Raw genomic sequence first — 20,246 nt, 5'->3', positions numbered from 1 at the left:
GTTTGAAAGAATTTGCCCATTAGTTTTTGAGAAACCTGCTTATATGCAGAGTTAAACAGGGGCATATTTTATAAGACAAAATGAATACTAGTCATGTATCTGTCCTGTGATATCTCCTGATTCCTGAAAAATGAAGTTTGAAAGCTTTAGCCACGTAATTAGACACCTGCTAAATACTGCAACTAACCTGCTAAGTTGAAATGAAGCATCTTTTAACATAAAGCAGAGTACGTACTTGACATGAGGCAATCGATGCATGTGAAAGCATTAGCCCTAGTAATTTAAGTTTGTTTCTTTTTGGTTCTTTTGGGATTATGTTTGGCTCTTTTGGGATCATTGCCGTTTTTCCAACAGTATTCTGTGCCTGTACAAACCTCTTTTCGGGAAGTAATTGCCAACTGATTTCAGACACATCTTTTATCAAAATAGTTAAGCCCTTAGCCTGCTGGCGGCAAGTGATTCTGCCTTTGCGACCAGTGCAGACCAAGATCAGCCTGCACATCCGTGCAGTCTGATCATGGTCTGCACTGTTCGCTATTCAGTCAGTAAATTTTTAGTAAACACCCCTTCAAATGATAAATGGTACTGCCCAAATTGGAAGATGGACCAGTCCATAATAGAAATTTAGCAGGGTAAGGGTTAAGAGAAATCTGCTTATATACCTTTTGTGATGTGGAAGCCGACAAAAGCTCGACTTATTTCAAAAATGTTCGAGACGATTATGTCACAAACATTTATACTTCATGGTGTGTAAAGTTTCATTGAAAATCTACTTGAAACTGAAATGAAAACAAACTTGTGAGGACATGGTTGCCCAAGTAAAATAAGTTTCTCATACATGATTATGTACAGTTCATGGTGATCACTAGACGGCACATCAGTGCAAAAACCTCCAATGACATAAAGACGGACTTATTCACGTTTTGTGCCAAGGTGATCACCTGTATGAAGTTTCACTTCAAAACTAAGGAAGTTGTTGGCTTCAAAACTTTTATCAATGGACTGACCAACTAAAAAACAAGCCAACCATAAGACAACTCCTATATAAACCTTCTCTTATAAATGCCTTCAACCTCTAACATTTACCTTCCATCTTGTATACACCTTTTACCTCTTATATATACCTTCCAACTGTTGAGTTCTTTCTTATTGCAGAGACGACAGATGAAGATAACCCAGATGACACAGTAGTTGACATCGATGCTACAGATGATGGCGAAAGTAACCAATCAGATCAAGGCTACGAAACCAAACCAGAAAAAGGCAAAAATACCGCTGCTACGGGTACCTCAACTGATGATGAAAATGGATCAACACTAGCTACAGCTTCTCTTTTAGTTACCCTTATTACAATTTTTCTTACAATAGTTGTTTAATTAATTGAAATTATCTAGAAAGATATGACGTTTAACTAATTGACATCTGAACGGTATACCTGGCTGTAATAAGCGATTCAGGCATCAGAAATCATTCCTCCATGGCTTATTGTGATAAATGAAGGATGCTGAACTGCGCCAATTTATACATTTTAAAAAGAGAAAGTGTGTGGTCTAAGTAAGATAAAAGCAGGGCTGTACGACATTTAAGTTTCTTTAAACACCTTACTAAGTAGTAAGTCAGGTTGGGGTTGTGCTGTGGTTCTTCTTGCCAGTATTCAGTAGATGCTAAAATGTAAAAATCTGACAAGGGTTAGAACACTCAAATGGAAATGACACACTAACATCAAGTCAAATAATGCATTAATAAATTAAATGTGCAAAATGTTTGTACATCAAAATTAAATGCGACTCAGTCCTATATAAAAATGGGATTGAATGAAAGGACGCAGTCCTAAATGAAAAACTATCTATTATTCAGGTAATCATGTGACTTGCTCTCAACAACCCTAAAACAAGCTCAAAACATTTTTCATGTCAATTAAGGTTTAGTGAAAGATCAATATTCCCAGGAATAAAGTTATTTGAAATAGGACTGCACGTCAAACAATTTTTGTAGTAAGCAAATAAAATACCCCTCATCAAATTTTTCAACAACAAAAAAAAAAAAAAAAAAAAAAAAAAAAATCTGATTCAGAGAGATATCAGTTTGGTTCAATGAAACTTACTTCAACTATGGTTAGTAAAACAAGAATGAAGAGTTATGGGTATTCATATAACAGTTGTGACTCAAATAATACCATTTCTAAATGCTATTGCTTCAATCTTTCAGTATATCTGTAGAAACCTTTGATCAAGGTCAACAAACACAGGATTATTAAAAAGACTGGACTGGTCCAGGTAACAGCTCCAGCTTGTCATGACATGTCTATAATCAATTAACAGATAGAGAATTATTTGCTTTTTTGTCCCTTTTTGTGACCAAATACAGTGACTTCAAGCTTATCCCATCTCTTAAAATCATAACTTTGAATGTAGAGTGAGTGTTGTATGTATGCGAGGATAGCTGAATAGAAGGGGGCTGGTGTATGTGAGGATAGCTGTATGTAAGAGGTCTGGTGTATGTGAGGATAGCTGAATGTAAGTGGTCTGGTGTATGTGAGGATAACTGAATGTAAAAGGTCTGGTGTATGTGACAATAGCTGAATGTAAGAGGTCTGGTGTAGGATGTTTATATATAGCCTCATTACCTCATGGTGTATACCATTTGTTCAAATAATCACAGTTTTCATATTGTTATTGTTGCAGTCTAGGTTACACCTTAGATAAGCACAGAATACCTCTAGGGTAAAACTACTAAACTGTACTGTGTTTTAAAAGATGTTGCAATTTATCCTGCAGCTACCATATGCTAAACGCAATTCTTTTATCAACATTGCAGAATAAAGGAATTTATTTCAACTGTAATTAAATGGATTCTGATTTGACTAGTGACCCCATTCCGCACAAAATGTTGAACAAAATAAACAACTAAGTTTTTATGTCAGAATTCAAAAATGGTGCATCAAATTATGATATTGCAGTTGCTACAAAAAGCTGGCCAACTGGAAAAAAAATAATTCATATCTCTAATCCATACAACAGAGTTACATGTTTTTTGTTGTGTGAGATGATGCATTCTGCAACCTATAAAAAATTAATTATATAATATTTCTGATGCAGGTCAGATTACATAACAATGCTCTGAAGAAAAGTTCAAAACTGTATATTAGTAGAATTTGAGCTAATACAGACCCAACATAATTACATTTAACATTGCCGGTTATTGCACATCAAATGCCTGTAAACCTTACAATGCTTGATTTTTTTTACAAAACAAAAATATCATTACCCAGTAATTGTTTGTCAGCAGTAGTTCAGGGCAAAATGAATTGTATGGGGGTTGGGGTTTTTTTTGTCATAATGGCATTCATAATATATGTAGGATATATGTAAATGTGTTTATAATATGTAAAGAGACTGAGGCTCATTTTAGTTTGCTTGTTTGCTAAATCAGGGTCCATGGTTATAAAAAAAATGATTTGGAGACCTGTCTATAAATTCTAGCATCTGATTGGTCATTACAGAGTGCAAATTTGAAATTGACCAATGGCATGGCTGCATCTTCAAACTCAAGTTTTATTGGCTCAGACACATTTTGTGTTACAGTTAATGTCATATTCCTGCGTATTCAATGTAAAGATGTGCATTTTGTTTGTAATCTCATATATATATTGTTTAGTGTATTATTTATTAAAGAAATACATGTATGTCATGCAAGTTGCAGCAAGTCAAACAGATATACATAGAAAACATGTTTACAGATTACAGATTTCATTCAAATACGTTTACAGATTTATAACATCTTGAGGATGAAAAAGTTTTCAGCCTATATATACAATGAAATTTTTCCAAACCAAGACTGCTTATGGTTAGTGTTGAGAGCAGTCAGTTGGACGTTAAATCCTGCACAGAAGCATTTCCTTCACAACTTGATAGACGATTGTGCCAGTAACACAGCCATTAGTGATCACATCATTCAGTTTCTGTGTCACAGTGTATATAATACCCTAGATCAGGCTTCTAAAATGCAATTCTTGTCAAGCATATTGTCAAGTATAACCGAGTTATAACCAGTTATTCTAATGACAGCAATTATTAAGACTGTGTGACTTGTTGTGTGACTTGACATGAAACATAGAATTCATTTAAGTCAATGTTCTGTGGCTTACACCCTACAAAATGATTAATTTAATTATATGAGCCACACAATGAGAAAACCAACATAGTGGCTTTGTGACCAGCATGGATCCAGACCAGCCTGGGCATCTGAGCAGTCTGATCAGGATCCATGCTGTTTGCTTTCAAAGCCTATTGCTATTAGAGAAACCGTTAGCGAACAGCATGGATCCTGACCAGACTGCGTGGATGCACAGGCTGGTCTGGATCCATGCTGGTCGCAAACACTCTATGTTGGTTTTCTCATGGCGCAGCTCATATCAGTGTGCTAATCTATGTTACTTTGTTGTTTTTTAATTTCTCATTGATTTGTTTTTTGTAAAATGTGTTTATGCAAAAATTAAAATGCTTTTATTTCTTGGTATATTTTTTGTGTATGTGTGAGTGTAAAATTTTAAATGGGTCGGAGCATTATTGTACATGTAGAGACAGCTGATAAAGTATGTACAAAAATGACAAAAGAAATCTTTTCAAAGTATGCATGCAGATGGATAAAATGTAGATGTCAAATTCCTGTAATGGAGATTTTCATTATAAGGAATTTACTGGTAAGACAGTTACAATGTTTAATTTACCATAGTCAAATGTGTTTCTCAATACATTTGTATTCAACAGCTGCCACATCTTTCTTCTTATTAAAATGCACAACTAAATGAGTTACACATACACCATCAATATTTTATAGGGCCTTTTATATCTATAAAAGTATCAAAAAAAGTCTAGAATTTGAACTATTAAAGCTAGTAGTTCAGACAGTTATCCAGAAATAGTATCACCTTAATAAGCCAGTGTTTACACAGATGAAATGAGTAAAATTTCAAACTGTTGTTGCAAAGTATGTGCAAATTTATAATTACTTTTAGACTTTAAGTTAATGTAAACAACTGCAGATATGTACATCTGTTTCTTTCATATAACACAGCATGTTACCAGTGTCATGTGGCTACCAGTGTCATGTGGAGCTGGAATAAAAGCTGCTTAAATGGCATATTTAGTTAGAGATTGTTCTATATGTCAATACAAATTGATCAAGATTATGCCACACTTATGAAGAATTGTTAATTTCTTTGGTCTTCTAGATCTATAAATATAAGAACATAAAGAATCTGTTGATGAAAATAATTATCATTCAAAATGACGCGAGTGCATACAAAAATTTGTCTGTTGTTTCAATAAATAAGTCCAAGTTCTAGATTTAGAAAGAGAAAAAAAATCAATTAAAGAAACATATTTTCTGAAAACTGTACTTCTAATGTCAAAAATTGTATTAAAAAATACATGTAACAGAATGATGACTAATTCAACTCAATATTTTCTAGGTGCCAACATTTCAATGTTGAAAATATTCCAGAAGCAACAATTTACAATAAATTCATCATGTTTCTATTTTACGTTTGTCACACCTGCTCGTCATGCATCTTGTTATCTTTACTGTACACATGGAAATGTACGTATTTTTCACGATTCAAAATTTCATGCAAAATTTCAGGTTAAATTTTCCCACTTCACAATTCATTAGTTTAAAATGTAAATAAAATAAAAGGTATATCAGGTTCTTAGCATTTCAAAATATCAAAAATTTATTTATTTTTTTTGGCAAAACAAAATTTTGATTGGTGTACATTTCCTTGTTAACAGTACCTCATCCTAGTGCCTGTTTTTCATACACAAATTGTTCTTTACAATTACAATTACAATTGTATTAAATAATATTATATCCCTAGTCATATGGTAGATGTACATAGTCTTATGCTTGGTATTGTTATGTGTTATTTTTTTAAATTTCGACACTGCCTATAGATGTTTTAAATTCATTTCAAGAATGTTTGGGTAAATAACATCACATATATATTAAATGATCAAGACTGGCTTTGTAAGTGTGTCCTGGTAGCTAGAACAAGTTCGAATTATATGACTAGTATTTACTGAAAAAATTAATTTGTCAAAGCAATGACGAGATTACCATGAAAAGAGGCGATTGTCCCAAATTCTTTAAAGATGTACTATGCTCACCTTGGACAAAAATATTTTCATTACAAGATACTGTTTAAAATCTAGAAATCCATCATCAAATATATTTAAGTTGGTTTAATAAATACACTTAATGTGTATCTGAAACTACAGTAACAATTAAATGTCATAATATAACATCAATTTTATCTTTAGAAAATCCAGTTTTTTTAGTGACATTGCACAAATTCACGCTATGTGTACTTTACATTTTAAGTAAGTGTGTAGTATTCAAAACTTAACACACTGTTCATATACACAAACCTGTTTATTTTTACATACTTACTGTATAGTAATTCTTCATACTTTTAAGTAAGAAATTTGAGCACAATACATCTTTAAAGAAGTAGTGGCGGCTATAGGTAAATTTTATTCTGTCAGGCCTACAGATGTTCCCGATAGACAAAGAGTAAAAGGTTTAAAACACATTTGTACAGGACTTTAAGTTTTAAAGAAATTGCTGAACTGGACTAGAACATCAAAATGTTCAGAAAATAAATGATATAGCATTCTTTTCTATATATATTAGAAGTATATAAGAGATGTGATTGTTTAAAGCCTCATCTTCCATTCATTCACAAACAGATTTTAATGAGAATGTTTATTTTGTAGTATTAGACGATATGCATTGTATACAAGCATCTTCTGTTTCTGCAGTATTTAAGCATTAAATTCCTCAAGTATTTTAGCAACACAGAGCTACCTCGAAAGTAATTTTTCAAAGAATGTATTCCATTAAAGGTCTGCTGTGCTAGTCGAGACATGCTGTTATACCATTCAAATGTGAAGTGAGATTGACTCTAGCTAGGCAAGGTTTACACAATCTAAAAATCATACTATTTAACAAACTTTATCCAGAGCATAAGGAAAAGAGTTTTTGAAGATTTTTACTTACTAATACACTTTTGCACAACTTTGAGCTGAGATAGTTCTCAAATTGAGAACGATGATGAAAATGTAGCTTACGACTATGATAAAAAAAATCTAAATCTTTTCGCAAATTTTTTGGACAACAGAAATTATATTTACAAATTTATTGCTCTAACTGTAATCAATTGACATGTAATTTTGTTAACATACATTAACTCTTCACACAGTAAAATTATGATCTTAAAACCTCATGTAAGTTAATCATGTATTTCAAAGAAACAGAAGATGCTAGCATATTTTTTTTGTTTTTGTTTTGTTTTTTTTTCAGTAAAAGCAGCTCAATATAAAAGTCTATACCTACTTACACATATATATTTATTACATGTACTTTAATCAAGATTATTTGTAATCATATTGCAGTATGTAACAAAATGAACGTCTTCTTCTTCTGCAGCTACTGTGAAATAGCATTAGCAAGGTTTCCATGTAAAAAGCTTTGTATACTATTGATATGCATGTTTGTCTTTTATTTAATATAAAACAATAAAAGTAATACTGTCAAAAGTACTGCTATTTCTGTTCTGTGAGTTTTCAATCACTAATCATTTCCCGCTAAGAATCACTGAAGCACCAAACACTGGCTGGTGTAAAATGAAACCCGCCCAGAAGTTTTTTTCTGTTATGTAATGGCAGCCAGTGACTTTATCAAGAAAATTATGCACAAGACACATTTCAAATTTTGATGCAAGTGTTGCAGGAAGAGCTTATTCTCAAACACCCAGAAAGTGTTAAGTGCATGAATTGTCTTTCAACTGACATATGTGGAACACAGCCATACTTATTTAAGGGTGGCATCATGATGAATGCTCTTTCAGTAGTTCCTCTGAAGGATCAGATGGAGTATGATGTCTTTCTAGAACATTTCTGCATTCAGGTACCTTCAAAGTCTTCAAACACCTGTTTTACTTCCTGTTTCACAGCCAGCTGTTTAGGACTGGTTCCAGAACAATCCACTCTACAGTCAGCACCATGCTGTAACAAAACACAGACACAGTCTGCATGCTGGGCACCAGCTGCTATATGAAGAGCTGGAAAAAAAGTCAATAATGTGAATCTTAATTACAAAATGTAGAATCAATTTTCTTACCCGAGACAGGAGTATTTTGAAAGTTTTAAAATACATATTTAGATAATCTTATATCACTTGTCTCATACTGGTCACAGACTACTTTATACATTAGTCAGTGGATATATAATTTTTGCTGAAAACAACAGTGAACCAAATGATTGGAAACTAAATCTACCATGCTCATTAACCTTTAGCCTGCTGGCGGCAACTGATTTTGCCTTTGTGACAAGTACAGACCAAGATCAGCATGTCCGTGCAGGCTGAGCATGGTCTGCACTATTCGCTATTCAGTCAGTAAATTTTCAGTGAAACCCCTTCGAATAATAAATGGTATTGCCCAAAATGAATGATGGACCATTTTAGAAATTTAGCAGGGTAAAGGTTAAGTTGTTGGTAAGGAAATCCCATCCTCAGTTTGAGATTATCAGAATCTTTCACTACTTGAGGGTGCGGATGGAAATATCTGGCTTGAGGGTAACTGTTTGGTAACCTTGTTACCGCAAAACAGTTGCCCAAGAGCAGGATATTTCCATCCTCACCTTCAACTAGTGATAAATTCTTCTCTCTTCCATATCATTTTCTTCAATTAATCGAAGAAATAAAATAAAACAAATGATTTTCTTTAAAGCATTATTTTACATGTATTATAGTAGCATATGAATTTACACATAAATTTTGTTCATAAATTTCAGCATGCAAGTCATTTTACTACCCGGGTCGTAAGACATGTTTTTCAAGCACTGGCAAAAGCACGGGAAAATCCTGTTTGGCATACAAACAAGAGCTGTCCGTAAGACAGCCAATGCTTTACTATTCGAAATATTGTCCCAGAAGCAGGAAAATATTACCCAAAATGTTAAAAAATCGAAAGAGTTTTAAGTTCAAAAGGGGACATAATTTGACCAAAATGCATGTCAGAGTTATGGGACTTGATGCTGTCAACTAGTTTTATAACCCTGAAGGCACATGTGAAGTTTCAACTTAATATCTGCATTTGTTCTGCAGATAGTAACTTGCACGCAAAACTTTAACCGGAATTTTCTTAGTCCAAAAGGGGGCATAATTTGCCCAAAATACATGTCAGAGTTATGGGACTTGATCCAGTGAGATTGGTAACTGATCTAGAAAACGAAAAAATTAGTTTCAGATCTATATGCCTTTAAGTAATAGCTGTATGTACTTGCACGCAAAACTAAAACCAGGATTTTCAAAGTCCAAAGGGGCATAATTTGGCCAAAATGCAGGTCAGAGTTATGGGACTTGATGTTATCAACTAGTTTTATAACCCCAAAGACACATGTGAAGTTTCAATTCAATATCTGCATTAGTTTTGGAGATAGTAATTTCAATGTGAAACTTTAACCAGAATTTTCTAAGTCCAAAAGAGGGCATAATTTGCCCAAAATACATGTCAGAGTTATGGGACTTGACCCAGTGAGGTTGGTAATTGATCTAGAAAAAGAAAAAATAAGTTTCAAATCTATATGCCTTTTAGTAATAGCTGTATGTACTTGCATGCAAAACTTCAACCAGAATTTTCTAAGTCCAAAAGGGGGCATAATTTGGCCAAAATGCATGTCAGAGTTATTGGACTTGACCCAGTGAGGTTGGTAATTGATCTAGAAAAAGAAAAAATAAGTTTCAAATCTATATGCCTTTTAGTAATAGCTGTATGTACTTGCACGCAAAACTTCAACCAGGATTTTCTAAGTCCAAAAGGGGGCATAATTTGGCCAAAATGCAGGTCAGAGTTATAGGACTTGATGCTATCAACTTGTTTTATAACCCACAAAGACACATATGAAGTTTCAATTCGATATCTGCATTAGTTTTGGAGATAGTAACTTGCATGTAAAACTTTAACCAGGATTTTCTAAGTCCAAAATGGGGCATAATTTGCTCAAAATACATGTCAGAGTTATGGAACTTGAACCAGTGAGGTTGGTAATTGACCTAGAAAAAGAAAAAAATAAGTTTTAAAGCTATATGCTTTTAAATAATAGCTGTATGTACTTGCATGCAAAACTTTAACCAAGGTGTGACGCCGATGCCGAGGCCAGGGTGAGTAGAATAGCTAGACTATTCTTCGAATAGACAAGCTAACAAGAGCTGTCACAGGAGACAGCGCGCTCAATGCTGGATAGTGAAACTGGGCACATCTGAGGAAACTAGAGCTGTCACTGGAGTGTTTAATGACTCCAATTGTGGATGAAGAATAGCCTGAGTCTATGTCAAAAATATCAACTTAAAGTAATAAGAGAGGTAAAGATAAAATGTATCAAAACACTATATATCCTAAGCAAAAAGGGGCATAATTCAATAAATATTGGTGCCAGAGTTATGCACCGTGTGTCATATGGTGTTGGTGATGATGTTGAACAACTATTTTAAGTTTGAATCAAATCCATTCAGTAGTAACAGAGACAGAGTGAAAGTGCATCAAAACTTTAACCTAAAATTCTAAGTAAAAAGGGGGAATAATTAATGAAAAATTGGTGCCAGAGTTATGCACTTTGCGTCATATGGTGTGGGTGATGATGTTGAACAACTATTTTAAGTTTGAATCAAATCCATTCAGTAATAACAGAGACAGAGTGAAAGTGCATCAAAACTTTAACCTAAAATTCTAAGTAAAAAGGGGAAATAATTCATGAAAAATTGGTCGCAGAGTTATGTACCTTGTGTCATATGATGTGGGTGATGATGCTGAATAACTATTTTAAGTTTGAATCATATCCATTCAGTAATAACAGAGGTAGAGTGAAAGTGCACCAAAACTTTAACCTGAAATTCCAAGTAAAAAGGGGAATAATTCATGAACAATTGTGCCAGAGTTAGGCACCTTGTGTCATATGATGTGGGTGATGATGTTGAACAACTATTTTAAGTTTGAATCAGATCCATTCAGTAATAACAGAGATAGAGTAAAAGTGCATCAAAACTTTAACCTGAAAATCTAAGTGAAAAGGGGGGATAATTCATAAAATATTGGTGCCAGAGTTATGGCCCTTATGTCAGATGATGTGGATGATGATGAGGAATAAGTATTTCAAGTCTGAGTCAAATCCATCAAGTAATTACAGAGGTAAGTTGAAAAAAAAGAAAGTGTAAAAAAACTTTAACCAAGGTGGGGACGCGGAAAGACGCCGAAGCCAGGTCGAGCAGGATAGCTCTCCTTATACTTCGTAAAGTCGAGCTAAAAATGTCCAAAAACTCTGACGATTCTTGTTATTTTGACAAATCTCTAACTCTAGACTTAACAGATGTATACACCCTCGCCCCTATGAAATAAACACTAGTATTGCCTTAATTTGCCTACCAGTTCTTTCTTTAGCATCAGTAATGTTGCTGTCAATACCAAAGTCCAGTAACATTCGTAAAACAGACACATGGCCCTCCTGAAATAATAATTAAGTTACAGTTATACATGACAATAAAAAAGCAACAAAATGACCATGATGATGGTATTCCAAATAATCATAATTCATACTTGAGAAGGATTGGTCCCAGAACTTCTCTGTGACATCATCACACAAAAGGCATATTTAAATGACCTTTACTACAAATTATAGCTTTGTGTTGGTAAGTTCTTCTAATTCACCTGCTCTACCTTAAATAACAATCAAGCATGTAATGACTACAAAATGATAAAAAGTGTAAATCAAGTGTAACCTTTGCTGCGATATGTAAAGCTGAAGCACCATTTCCAGAACATGTTACAGATGGGTCTACTTTACAGACCTTCACCAGATACTGTATAGATTTGAAAGCCCCTGTCTGGGATGCTACATGAATGGCCTGTCTTCCCAAATTGTCCTCCACTGTAACATCTGCCTAGAATAGAATAGGTTCTAAAATAAAATGTTCTTTGTAATCGGTTAAAAAGCTCAGTCGGAGCTTATGTGTACTGTTATATGTCTTACCGACTTAAAATAAAACTTATCTTATCCTATCTTATCTTGAAAATTAATTTAACATGAAATATATGTATAAGTGTGCCACATATTTTTGCATGAAGACCTTTATAAAGATAAAACAGAATTCCAGCAAAATTTGCACCTAAACTATATGTTAACTGCCTATATTAGTATCACATAAATGGTCAACATCAATGACTTATTACAATAATAATAATAATACTAAGTAAAAGCAGATCACTCAACTCTCCCTTAGCATAAATGAGTCAAGAGATTATTTTGACTTGTTTACATATTCCATATGCCACTTAAATACACTGTCTTCCTTAGCTGCACTACTTGTTTCTCATAAAATATTAACTTTAATAATATTAATCTATAATGCTATTTTATAGACATCATTATTAACTGCTACTGCAATGTACTTCTGAAGGTATGTCCCCTCAAATATAAGTACAGGTACAACAGAAGACAGTAGTTGACACAGTTACCTTATGTTTTGAGATTAGCAGTTTCGCAGTGTCAATGTCCTGAATTCTGATTGTGTCCATGAATGGTGTGGAGCCACAACTATCCTTCATGTCTGTCTCGTAGCCACAGATATTTAACATGTACTCCAGCACATCATTGTGACCATGCAGTGCTGAAATATAACAAAATTTACTGCAGGTAATGCCAACATCATGTAGGTAATACTAGCATATTGTATTTATTTATTTATTTGGGTTTTACGGTGCACCAACACAGTATAGGTTATATGGCGCCAAACAGGACTACAAATTTTGGATCCACAGCTCATTTACATCGAAATAAAAACATGTGGTATGGAATCAAAATTTGCATACCTGCTGGAATCACAGAGTTACTGCAAAACCAAATGTTAAGACCCTATTAGTCGGCCTCTTACGATCATGCAAGGGTAAGGCAGTGGTTCCATTTCTTTTCATACACAGATCGTCCCAGAACCACATGTAGGTAATGCTAGCATACTGCAGGTAATACTAGCATATTGTAGGTAATGCTAGCATATTGTAGGTAATGCTAGCATATTGTAGGTAATACTAGCATATTGCAGATAATGAACGTAAAATCTATATTTTGCACTCTAAACCATTAGAAGTTTTACCCCAACATAGTCTAGTTTGTTTGTTTTGGGTTTAATGCCAGTTTTCAACAGTATTTCTGTCATGTAATGACAGACAGGTAACCTAATCAGTGTTTCTGGATTCTGTATCAGTACAAACCTGTTCTCCGCAATTAGCTGCCTATTTCCCCATGTGAATCAGAGGTGGAGGTCAAATCGTCGAATGGTTACAGACATAATGTCTTTTATCACATCATCACGGAGAACATATGCCCTGCCTGGGGATCGAAATAACTACCCCGCGCTCTCCCTATTCAGCTTAGCGGGCTGGATCCAACAGAGTCTACAGTCTATATGCTGATTATGCAAACCAGTCTCAGAACTCCAGCATCTGATTGGCTGTTTCTAGGTATATAGTTCTGAATTGACCAATGGCAAAGTGACAGTCTAAGACTAGTCTTTTACCCAATTGAATCAGACTCCAAATCAAAAATGATCTTCAAAGTCCAATAATTCTGAACTTTGTTTCTCACAGTTAGGAGTTCGGAATAATAATCACAAGCCATCTGCAGAATGCATACACCCCTTATGATGGACAGTCTGTAGTAGGTATGTGATTTTCAGTTTAAACTATACTGTCATCTTCACAGGGGTCATATATAAACCATAAACAATAATGTTACTAAGTTTGATCACAATGTGTGTAATTCTAAACATTTTCCAGTTACCAGTTTTAGTCTCAAGGCGACTGTGACCTTAACCTTTGACCTCTTGACCCTAGAACAATAGGGGACATCTAGGGAACATTTACAATAATTGGCTGAAAGCTTAAGAATTATTTAGTTATTAAAAAGAAACTGTTTTTAGTCTTAATATCACTGTGGTCTTGCTCAAAGATAATATACCGAGCCCAAAATCTCTAGTGGTGCCTAAAAGGGGTCAAGTGCCCCTCAACTGAACAAATTTTGGAGAGGACCTTATCATGACGCTACAGACCAAGTTTGATGAAGATCCACTGAGAGGTTTATGAGAAGTAGTCATTTAAAGGTATTTCTAGAGCTGTCAGTGGACAGCGTGCTCGACTATTTTCAGTGCTTGATAGTATAATATAAGCTATGAGTAAAACTTTAACATTACAATAAGCATATTCTAAGTCGAAAAGGGGCCATAATTCAGTCAAAATGCTTGACAGAGTTGCCTCCTCCTTTTTACAGACTGGGGCCATGATGGTAAACAAGTATGCAAAATATGAAAGCAATATCTCAATGGACTTTGAAAATATTTGGGGTGGTATGCAAACTTTAACATTATTCTAAGTCGAAAAGGGGCCATTATTCAGTCAAAATGCTTGATAGAGTTGCCTCCTCCTTTTTACAGACTGGGGTCATGATGGTAAACAAGTATGCAAAATATGAAAGCAATATCTCAATGGACTTTGAAAATATTTGGTGTGGTACGCAAACTTTAACATTTGTGTGACGCTCACGCTCACGCCAGGGCGAGTAGGATTGCTCCCCTATTCTTCGAATTGGCGAGCTAAAAATGGCCAAGTGCCCCCATTTGAATAAAATTGGGAAAGGACCTTAAAATGATGCTACAGGCCAAGTTTGATGAAGATCAATCTAGCAGTTTATGAGAAGAGGTTGTTTAAAGATATTTCTAATTTCAGCTGTAGTGGCCCTTGTTAACCATTTGAACATGCTTGATAGAGGTTTATGCCAGGATGTTACTGACCAAGTTTGGTAAAATTCTGACCATTTGTTTCAGAGAAGATTTTTAAGTAATGCAGGACGATGGACAATGGACCATCCACCCTATACTAATAGCTCACTCTGAACAAAGTTCAGTGCTTTGCACTGAAAATATTCTACCCTGCAAATTAACTTTTTACAAATAGCATACTTAAGCCTTACCAAAGTATCTGATTTTACTTTTATAATTGTCAACAAGTGACAGCCATTAAGCTATTAAATGTATTATACAGCAGCTGTTGTATCAATTGTGGTATGTGAATGATTTTTACTTTTGTTCTTGTTCCTTAATATTTTTACTACATTCACAAGCAAGTTGCCTCTAGAAATAAGAACTTCAATCAGATGATTAGATTTCATGGATAATCTATGTCAAACTGTTGTTTTGTGTAACATAAGGTACAGTCTGGTAGCAAGTGGTTTTCCTTCACTATTTAGTAATTTTTCTGTGAACACCCCTTCAAATATTAAATGGTACTGCCCAAAATGAATGAGAGACCAGTCCATTTTAGAAATTTAGCAGGGTAAAGGTTAAAACATGTCGAAGTGGCTACCTGTATTAAGCAGTCATTTGTCTTAAAGACACTGGCCTCCAGATTGTACCACAACAAAAAGAAGAAGAAGTTTTTTAGGTGTCTGTAAATCATTGCTTTATTTCTAAGGAAGGTTTAAATAAGTTTGAGAGAGAAGCTACAGACTATGTCTGATGATGATAATCCATCAAGCAGTTCATGAGTAGCAGTCATTTAAAGGTATTTCTATTTTTAGCTCTAGTGTCCCCTACAAAGGGCCAAGTTTGCTTAAATACTTTATTCTTATTTTAAAGCTCTAGCTCAAGTGCTCCCCCCACCCATTTGAATAAATAAATAAATAAATAAATACAATGATGCTACTGACTAAATTTGATGAATATCCATAACAGGTTCATGAAAAGTCATTTAAAGATATATTCATTTTCAGCTCTACTGGCCCCTACATTGGGCCAAACACCCCCATTCAAAAAAACAAACAAACAAACTGGGAGAGGACCTTATAATGATGCTATATACCAAGTCTGATGAAGATCCATCTAGCATTTCATGAGAAGAAGTTGTTAAAAGACTTTTCTATTTTTAGCCCTAGCTGCTCCTTAGCAGTGTCAAGAGGAACCATTAAACAAGAGGGTCATGATGGCCCTATATTGCTCACCAGAGTTGATCTGGCCTACTGACCTAGTTTTTGACCTCACATGACCCAGATTCAAACTCAATATAGAGATTATCAAGGCAAACATTCTGACCAATTCTCATGAGTTTCAAACTTAAAACTGTGGACTCTAAGAGTGTAAACAAGATTTCCTTTGATTTGGCCTACTGACGCTGTTTTTGACCCCAAATGACCCAGTTTAAAAGTTGTCCCACAGATCATCTATACAAACATTCTGATCAAGTTTCATAAAGATTGGGTTACAACTGTGGCCTCTAGAGTGTTAACAAGCTTTTCCTTTGATTTGACTGGGTGACCTAGTTTTTGACCCCACCTGACCCAGATTCAAACTTGTCCTAGAGGTCATCAAGACAAACACTGACCAATTCTCATGAGTATCCAACTTAAACTGTGGACTCTAGTGTTAACAAGATTTTCCTTTGATCTGGCCTACTGACCAAGTTTTTGATCCAACATGACCCAGTTTCAAACGTGACCTAGAGATTATCACGACAAACATTCTTAGCAAGTATCATAAAGATTGGGTGACAGGTCAAAAATGTGGCCTCTAGAGTGTTAGCAAGGCAAATGTTGATGCATGTCGGACGATGCTGGACGCTGGAAAATTTGTGCTCAGGTTGAGCTAAAAAACTTGAGAGGGGACGTTGCCAGGATGCTACACACCAAGTTTGCTGTAGTTCTGACCACTAATTTGAGAGAAGATGTTTATGTATATTAAGGAAATTGGATAATGGACAACAGATAATGGCCTATCAATCTATACTAATTACTCAGCCTGAACCTTTGGTTCTGGTGAGCTAATGATGGCAAACCCACATACGGAAGGATTTATGTTTCTACAACAGATGGTGAGCTGAGCCTGGCAAGCTAAAAATCAGACACATGAAAAACAGAAGCTATGAATGTTATAAGACAGTCATCACAACACCTAGAATATATCCTGTAGAAAAAGCCTGGGCTCATTGACTATATACTGGTACCTGCTGTGTGTAGTGGTGTCCGTCCATTCTTACTTGCTGTATCCCACAGTAAGGAGTCTTGCTGTAGAAGATATTGCACAATCGGTAAATGCCCTTCTCTGTCAAACAAATCTACACACTTTAATATGAAAACAAAAGATCATTGCATAACACTTCATGCAAAAAGTGGATAACTGCATTGACATAAAGATGCACCTAAACACATAATGGTGATTTATGCTCACCTGAGAGCCTACCAGATGTAGATGGATATACAATTTTTAGACTCAAATATGTTATGACTTCACACTTTTAACCCTTACCCTGCTAAATTTCTATACTGAACTTGCCCATCTTTCAATTTGGACAGTACCATTAACTGTTAAAAGGGGTGTTTACCAAAAAGATACTGACTTAATAGCGAACAGTGCAGATCTTGATCAGACTGCACGTATGTGCAGGCTGATCATGATCTACACTGGTTGCAAAGGCAGAATCAATGGTGTAAAGCATGTTAAGGGTTGAGGTATGTATGACCACATAATCATTTGGGTCATTCACTTGCAAGAGGATACCATGAAGTCTGACTGCTGTAAGTAACACTTTCTCTAGCTATTGTCTGGTAGCCTATGTTAAGCCGAAGGCCACTGTGACCATGACCTCTGAAATACTGACCCCCAAAACTACAAGGGTCAAATACAGACCAAAGAAAATTCTCCATGAAGCGTGATGTCACAAACCATATTTCAGTCTCAAGGTCATTGTAACATTGACCTTTGACCTACTGACCCCAAAAAAACTATACAGACATGTGTTGACCACAGGCAATCCTCCTATATGGGATGTCACCCCCTAGGCCAAGATGTTCTTTAGTCAATTTGATGACTGCAAGTCTAAACATTTTTTTTGGTTGGGTTTAACGTTGCACCGACACAATTTTTAGGTCATATGGCGACTTTCCAGCTTTGATGGTGGAGGAAGACCCCAGGTGCCCCTCCGTGCATTATTTCATCACGAGCGGGCACTGGGTAAAACCACCGACCTTCCGTAAGCCAGCTGGATGGCTTCCTCACATGAAGATCAAGACTAAGCATTTACAAGTTTAAAAGTTCTATGAAAGTAGGTAAAGTGGAACAACTAACAACAGAAGTTTTTAATAACTTTTTATTAATCCTATGTTTCAATCTTTCACAAGGTCTTCATCAGGGATACATGATGGTTCAAATTTTGAAAATTTATTAATCTTACAGCAATATGAATGTATACAACATATACAACTTCACTTACAGCAATATAGAAGTGGAGAACATGTACAACTTGCCTTACAGATGTGAAGTGAATGTGAGTGTTCAGGTTTAGCATTTTTTTTCATCAATTTTATCCTATGACATGTATACAACAGTATCTACTCGTATATGTAGCAGTGTAGCACCCAGTCACATTCGACTGACACTGGGCTGACCAGTCCCAGACTATCCTCTTAATGCTGAGGGTTAACTAGGAAGCTAATAGTACCATTTTTTACATCTTTGGTATGTTGTGGCATGAGAGCTAACCAACTACCTCCTGCACTTGTAGCAGGTGCTCTCTAACACTAGGTAACAGAGGCAGTGTTTGTAGTTGTGGAAGTAGAGAACATGTACTACCTATAACTTGCCTTTGCAGTGTTGTTATATTTACTAGTCCTTTGGGATCATGGAGTCCAGTCAACAGATGTGTAATAGAGCTCCGCTTAAGCTGGTGCTAGGGGGCATGTGAGGTGCTGCACATTTCATAACCTCTCATGAACACACTCAATCGAACCCAAGTCTGCTTTTATTGTTCTTGGCTGCATTCTATGCTTCCAAAGGATCTTTTTACAGATTTTATTTACAACAAGAAGTCAGAGTACATGTATGCATACCAAACATCAATTTGGAAGCAGTGTTAATTTGTTTAATTACTTACCTCACAGCAATGTGGAAACAGTTCCATCCATCTTTGTTTTTTAGGTTCAGGTTTGCTCCATTTTGTACTAAAATCTGGACCACAGAAAGATCATCCTTGGTGCATGCTAACATCAGCGGTGTCCTGAATGCATAAAAATGACAACACAATTGAACAATCATTTCAATGAACACAACTTTTTTATTGTAGTTCTTAATTTCATAATTCCTTTGCAATAATTTGGAACTCTTGATCAGCACTGGCATTATATACAGAACAGGCCTATAATCTGCAGTAATCGGTACAGATCTGAAGGGCATGGGTTGAATCAGGCTGTCTAAGCAAAGAGCTAGGCTAAGTTAGCCAGACATACCTGTATATATCTAAAAGTGTCTAGCCATCCGGTAACCCAATGCCTAGCCTGCATTCTAGCCGTCCGGTAACAGGACACCTAGCCTATCCGCTAGGGTTTTTCTAGTTATACAGTAGTCAATTTATTTATGAATGAAGTATTTTTCTGTTAAAATATTGTACTTTAATTTAGATAAGTTGCTTACATTCATATAGATAATCAAGATTTGTGTTAAAAAAGCTGCTTACGAAGTTTAACTGAGGTGTCTATTGGCATGACGGACATGCCTATTATTTTTCTTATTCGCACGACGGTCGTGCCGATTAGTATCTTTATCTGCATGACAGGACTGGTGATTCAGTAGCGTTTCTATTTTGGCGTAAGGTATATCGTAGTTAAAAGACACTATTAGTATCATGTTTATTCTTTAAGATATTAAATCAACAGACATAATGCAAAGAAAACTAATTCCTGTACACTTTAATTAGGTAATTATTTCACTTTAATGTCGTGTTTCTTACTTTTCATACGTTTTAATTCAATGAATCGTACATAAGTTATTCAACATGATAATTATAGGTGTCACAGGGTGATAAAAATGTGCAGCCAGACCGGGACTCGAACTCTGGGCCTAGGATTACCATTCCGATGTTCAACCAACTGAGCTACCTGGCCACCTATACACACTTTCTCCCCATTTTAATATTCAAGTTCTATACCGTAACATGTTTCCTGACCATTTTGAAATTCGTCCTCGAATTTCAGTGGGTACTTTATATATAGTAAGCAATTACAGACGTTTGAGACTAACCAGTGTAATGCAGTCATAGCCCCATGTTGGGCGCCAAATGTCACAGGGTGAGCAAAATGTGCAGCTAGACCAGGACT

The 20,246-nt window shown here is 35.3% G+C and overlaps 2 protein-coding genes across 4 annotated transcripts in view; one reads left to right on the top strand and one right to left on the bottom strand.

Annotated features, from left to right (window-relative positions):
• Window positions 1–7,601, top strand: part of LOC123529965 (uncharacterized) — a 71,246-nt gene extending 63,645 nt beyond the window's left edge. The window contains exon 4 of the mRNA XM_045310605.2: window positions 1,156–7,601. Coding sequence (XP_045166540.1) covers window positions 1,156–1,376 — 221 coding nt within the window. The 3' untranslated portion in view covers window positions 1,377–7,601. The remainder of the gene's footprint in view (window positions 1–1,155) is intronic.
• On the bottom strand, window positions 7,392–19,287 carry LOC123529964 (ankyrin repeat domain-containing protein 16-like). 3 transcript variants are annotated; one of them, XM_053521914.1, is made up of 6 exons: window positions 19,028–19,287; window positions 17,102–17,199; window positions 12,572–12,723; window positions 11,836–11,997; window positions 11,483–11,561; window positions 7,392–8,122 (listed from the first exon to the last, which is right to left on the bottom strand). In XM_053521914.1, the coding sequence occupies exons 1-6, from the start codon at window positions 19,270–19,272 to the stop codon at window positions 7,965–7,967; spliced, it is 894 nt and encodes a 297-aa protein (XP_053377889.1). In that variant the 5' UTR covers window positions 19,273–19,287; the 3' UTR covers window positions 7,392–7,964. The 3 variants fall into 3 exon arrangements, with proteins under 3 accessions (XP_053377889.1, XP_053377890.1, XP_053377891.1); XM_053521915.1 differs by having other exon boundaries at window positions 17,102–17,219; window positions 19,028–19,170; XM_053521916.1 differs by having other exon boundaries at window positions 17,102–17,162; window positions 19,028–19,164.
• Between the last annotated feature and the right edge of the window lie 959 nt (window positions 19,288–20,246).

Source organism: Mercenaria mercenaria, chromosome 13, assembly GCF_021730395.1.
Source record: "Mercenaria mercenaria strain notata chromosome 13, MADL_Memer_1, whole genome shotgun sequence".
NCBI classification, from domain to species: Eukaryota; Metazoa; Mollusca; class Bivalvia; order Venerida; family Veneridae; genus Mercenaria; species Mercenaria mercenaria.
The sequence above is the reverse complement of the archived record's forward strand: the minus strand, read 5'-3'. Positions and strand labels throughout refer to the sequence as shown.

What these genes read in the sequence shown, in the direction of transcription:
- LOC123529964 (XM_053521914.1), bottom strand. Translation starts at nt 19,272, where the DNA reads ATGCCAGTGCTGATCAAGAGTTCCAAATTATTGCAAAGGAATTATGAA. An exon ending in TGTTTCCACATTGCTGTGAG is followed by an intron (nt 17,200 to 19,027) that starts GTAAGTAATTAA and finishes TTTGTTTGACAG; the next exon opens with AGAAGGGCATTTACCGATTG. An exon ending in TGATGCTAAAGAAAGAACTG is followed by an intron (nt 8,123 to 11,482) that starts GTAGGCAAATTA and finishes CTTTTTTTCCAG; the next exon opens with CTCTTCATATAGCAGCTGGT.